This window comes from Entamoeba invadens, assembly GCF_000330505.1.
Source record: "Entamoeba invadens IP1 unplaced genomic scaffold scaff_1105074725743, whole genome shotgun sequence".
NCBI classification, from domain to species: Eukaryota; Evosea; order Mastigamoebida; family Endamoebidae; genus Entamoeba; species Entamoeba invadens.
This window is the reverse complement of record NW_004440146.1, coordinates 145,211-149,332: the sequence shown is the minus strand read 5'-3', so window position 1 is coordinate 149,332 and position 4,122 is coordinate 145,211. Positions and strand designations below refer to the sequence as shown.

Here is a 4,122-nt window from a genome sequence, read left to right as displayed (position 1 = left end):
ATCGTCAAGCCACTCATTCCCCCTTCTGTATATATAAAATATTAATATTAAATGAAGTAAATTTAATGTTTTAAAAGCAAAGCTAGTGTTTCAATATTATAGAGTGAAGTTTAATAAATACACTTGATAATAACTTGTCTCTTAAATTTAAATTAAACATATATATATATTTTTATTATATTAAATTACTTAATTTATTTATCAAATATTATATAACACAAAATGAATTTAATTATATTATAAAGTGATGTGTTAGTTTTCGAATTGATGAACTTCGTCACAATCACTAATTAGACAACAATTTTATACTCGTTTTGTAATAAATAAGTAATTTTAATCAAACAGTTTATTAACCTTAGGAAGTCACTCGTTTTTGCCAATTTTTTTTGCTGGAAAGGGAAAACTGGATATTTTCTATCCAGATCCTTTTGTAAAAAATAAAAAAACAAAATGTATAACAATAAATTCAAGCATTCATTTTGAACCATTCACCACATCAAACGCGATTGCAATCACCACATGACCAAGTGGGTAAGGTTTCACTACAAATGTCACTACAGGCAGTTGTTTTTTTTTCTTTGCAATAGTGACAATATCCAGAAAAATAGCTAGATAAAAGGGTGAAGCTTCTTTTGAATTGGTTTTTTATTATCATTATTTACACATTGTTTTATTGCCACACAAATAAAAGCTTTCGTTTCGTTGACATCAATGGGATACCATTTTCTAGTTCTTTTCTGATTAGCATACAAATTTGTGTTTTCAGTGATTAACTCGAAGCATATAATTAAACAAATACATAAAGCAGTCGAGTTCCATGTTTATAATTGTTGTTGGTTTCATGTTGCCATTTTTATCATGTAAAAAATATAGAATTGAGGTCGTCTTCTGTAAACTTGACATTTTCCCAACACAATTGACAGTTTGGATTAACACAATTTTCATGTTTATCAACAACTTCATCCCGATAATTATCTTCGTGATTTTCGTCGCTTAAAACATTGTCACTATCACAATTTTATGACTCCTCCATTTCTTCTTTTTCCATTTTGTTTTTTGTTGTTTTTTTTTATTTTTTTATTTATAAAAAAGCGATTTAAAAATAAATATTCAATCTTGATATAAAATATCGAGATTTCTCTTCCTAAGGTTAAAGAATATATTATATTATAATATAATTGTAGTATAAAAATAAAATGATATAAAGTTAATAAAAATATTTATAATTTTTGAAATATCTTAAAAACATTAAAAATATTTGTTTTTTAAAAAAATGAATAATTATATTATTATTATGAAATTATAATATTTTTTTATATAAAACAGTGAAAAGTATAAACAATTATTATATTATTAAAATTAATAAAAATAAAATTTTTTTATATATAAATACTAATAATTATAATTGTCAAATGAATGTTGTTCTTCCAGTTAATATCATGAAGAAAATAAGTTCTAAATGTGATTTGCAAACTTTTCTCAATATCACTGAGACTTGTCGGTTATACAGCCATCTACAAACAGACAATGAAATTTATTCCTCGATTAGCAACAATGCTTTTTTAACACGTTCACAATGCATCCAAAAAATGTCGATTCAAAACGCGAACAAATTGTATACAAATAGTCATCTCATTACATTGGGTCACGAGTGGAGAACTGTTTTTCGCAATGAAGTGTTAACAGTCATAAAGGTGTTCTTTACAAACCACATTTCGCACTTTTTATGTGGAATATGTCTTGTGTTATTTAGTGTGTTATATCCACTTTCTTTAGACAAAACAATTTCTATTAAATGTGGCCCATTATCTTTATTGTTATTATATCCGATACTTACATTTCTATTTGGCGTTTATTTATTTCGAGTACATGTCGACATAAGAGAAGAATATGACAAATTTGGTGCTTCTGTGTTTATGTTTGTTTCGACTCTTTTTATACCGTTTTCTTATATTGGAAATTCAACGCGAATTGGCACAAACTTTTTTCTACCAATTGTAGTGTTATTAGTGTATTTCTTGTTTGTGTTGTTTTCATTCGATGTTATACAATTTTATTATATTGTCTTGCCGCTACTTTTATATCATTTGATCACCATTTTGTCGTGTGGAGTGCATTTCAATATCAATGAACTGTTACACCGAATTTTACATTTTAAAGAAGTTGTTATTAACAATTTTCATCAGATGGTTCACATTAACCAACGTAGAATATGTTCAATATCACTGTATGCACTTTCAGAAGCCATAATAAAGGATGTCCCACTTCTTATTTTTCTGACTCTTTTTGTTGTTAAAATGGCGTCACCGAACAGTTTAAATTACTCGAGTGGCATCGTGTTCATTTGCTTGTATTTCTGTTATTGGTATTTGTACCATTTAGTCGCATTTCCAATTCTTGTGTGTATTTCTATGAAATATTTTGATGATGGAACAGATGAAAAGTACTTCTGTGATGGGCACATTTATAGTGGTGATATTGTAAGAAGTGTTATAATAAATGGATTTGAGTGCATGTGTGGCGTATTTCCATCAATTGTCTTTTCAACGTGTTTTACACTGATTTACCAAATCGCGTTTGGAGGAAGTGGAATGTCTTATATTATAGCTTTTGTGCCGGTTATAGTGTTAGTTGGGTGTGTGTTGTTGTGCAGTGACTGCAATTGTTGTTTTATTACTAGTTACGAAATGTGCCCATTGCTGTGCCCTGATTGGTGCGGATGTGTGAAAACAATATGTTGCTGTACCTGTACTACTTGTGGATATTCAGATCCAATCCACACGACTATGTACTATGATGTAAATGCGTATCATCATCAAATTATTGGATACGATCTTATTTAATTGTCCAAGTTTATTAATTAATAAAATTATAATTGTTTTTTATGTGTTTCAAAATTTATAAAATCATTTTTTAATTTTAAATAGTTTAAATTTATATATAGGGTGAAAGGTGTCTATTTATCTTTATATTAATTGTCAAATAAGTCTATTTGTCGCAAAAGTGATCAATCATTAGATTACTAACAGGAAAACGTTTTTCTGTTTTTCAATTATAATTAAAAATACTGCAAATGTTTAATATATCAATATGCACTGTTTTCTTTTTTTCCCAAGTTTTTATTTTTATTTAATAACGAAACTTCTAAACTATTGTTTGTTTATTATTGAATTTGAAACAAAATTTGGCGGACAATGCGGCATTTTAAAACAACTTTAATTCATTTTTATTTTTTTTGAAAACGGGAAACCTCAATTTAAATTGCCTTTTAAAACTATAAAATCAATAATGATTAACCAAAAAATCAAATTACTATTCATTGGGGAAAATAATGTTGGCAAGACGAGTCTCATTACCAAGTACAGAACTGGTGAATTTCATTGTGAATATATCCCCATTACAACAGAAATATATACTGTGACTGTGACTTACAACGATATTCAATTTAACATGGAAATATGGGATAAAGGCGGACAAGAAGAATACCGTTTAATTCCATCAAGCTATCCAAATACCACATGTTTTGTCCCGTGTTTCTCAATTGTTAATTTGGACACTTTTAAAAGTCTTAAAACACTTTGGTTGCCAGAAATCAAACGCTTAAATCGAGACATTCCAATATTGTTAGTTGGCCTTAAAAGTGATTTGAGAGAATCAAATGAAAAAGCAGAACGTAATAATCCAATTTGTATTCATCAAAAAATAACAACAGAAGAAGGTCTTCAAATGGCAAAAGATATAGGAGCATGTGGATATGTCGAATGTTCATCCATGAATGATAGTAACGTTAACTCAGTTTTTGAAAAGGCCATACAGATTAGTTATGAGTATCTTCAAACTCAAATGAACACAAAATAGCAAAACGAATGATTTAATAATTATAATTAATCAATCTTATTATTTGCTATATCAATTTAAAAAACAACACAAGTATTAAAATTTTAAAATTTTTTTTTATTTTTAATGTTTTATTATTCACATTTATTATGTATAATGTATTTTTTGTTTAATGGCTGTATTGAAGTGAATAAACTGTAATGTGAATATCTTATTGTTATTTTCAAATCTATTATTCTACTCTTTTTATGGTAAAATAATTTATTATATTTCTAAATTAACAAG

At 27.2% G+C, this 4,122-nt stretch overlaps 1 protein-coding gene across 1 annotated transcript; it reads left to right on the top strand.

Moving 5' to 3' along the window:
• Window positions 1-3,288: 3,288 nt before the first annotated feature.
• Window positions 3,289-3,858, top strand: EIN_383820 (Rho GTPase, putative; the record flags this gene model as incomplete). The annotated part of the gene is made up of 1 exon (XM_004254421.1): window positions 3,289-3,858. One exon carries the CDS (start codon window positions 3,289-3,291, stop codon window positions 3,856-3,858), a length of 570 nt encoding a protein of 189 aa, XP_004254469.1.
• Between the last annotated feature and the right edge of the window lie 264 nt (window positions 3,859-4,122).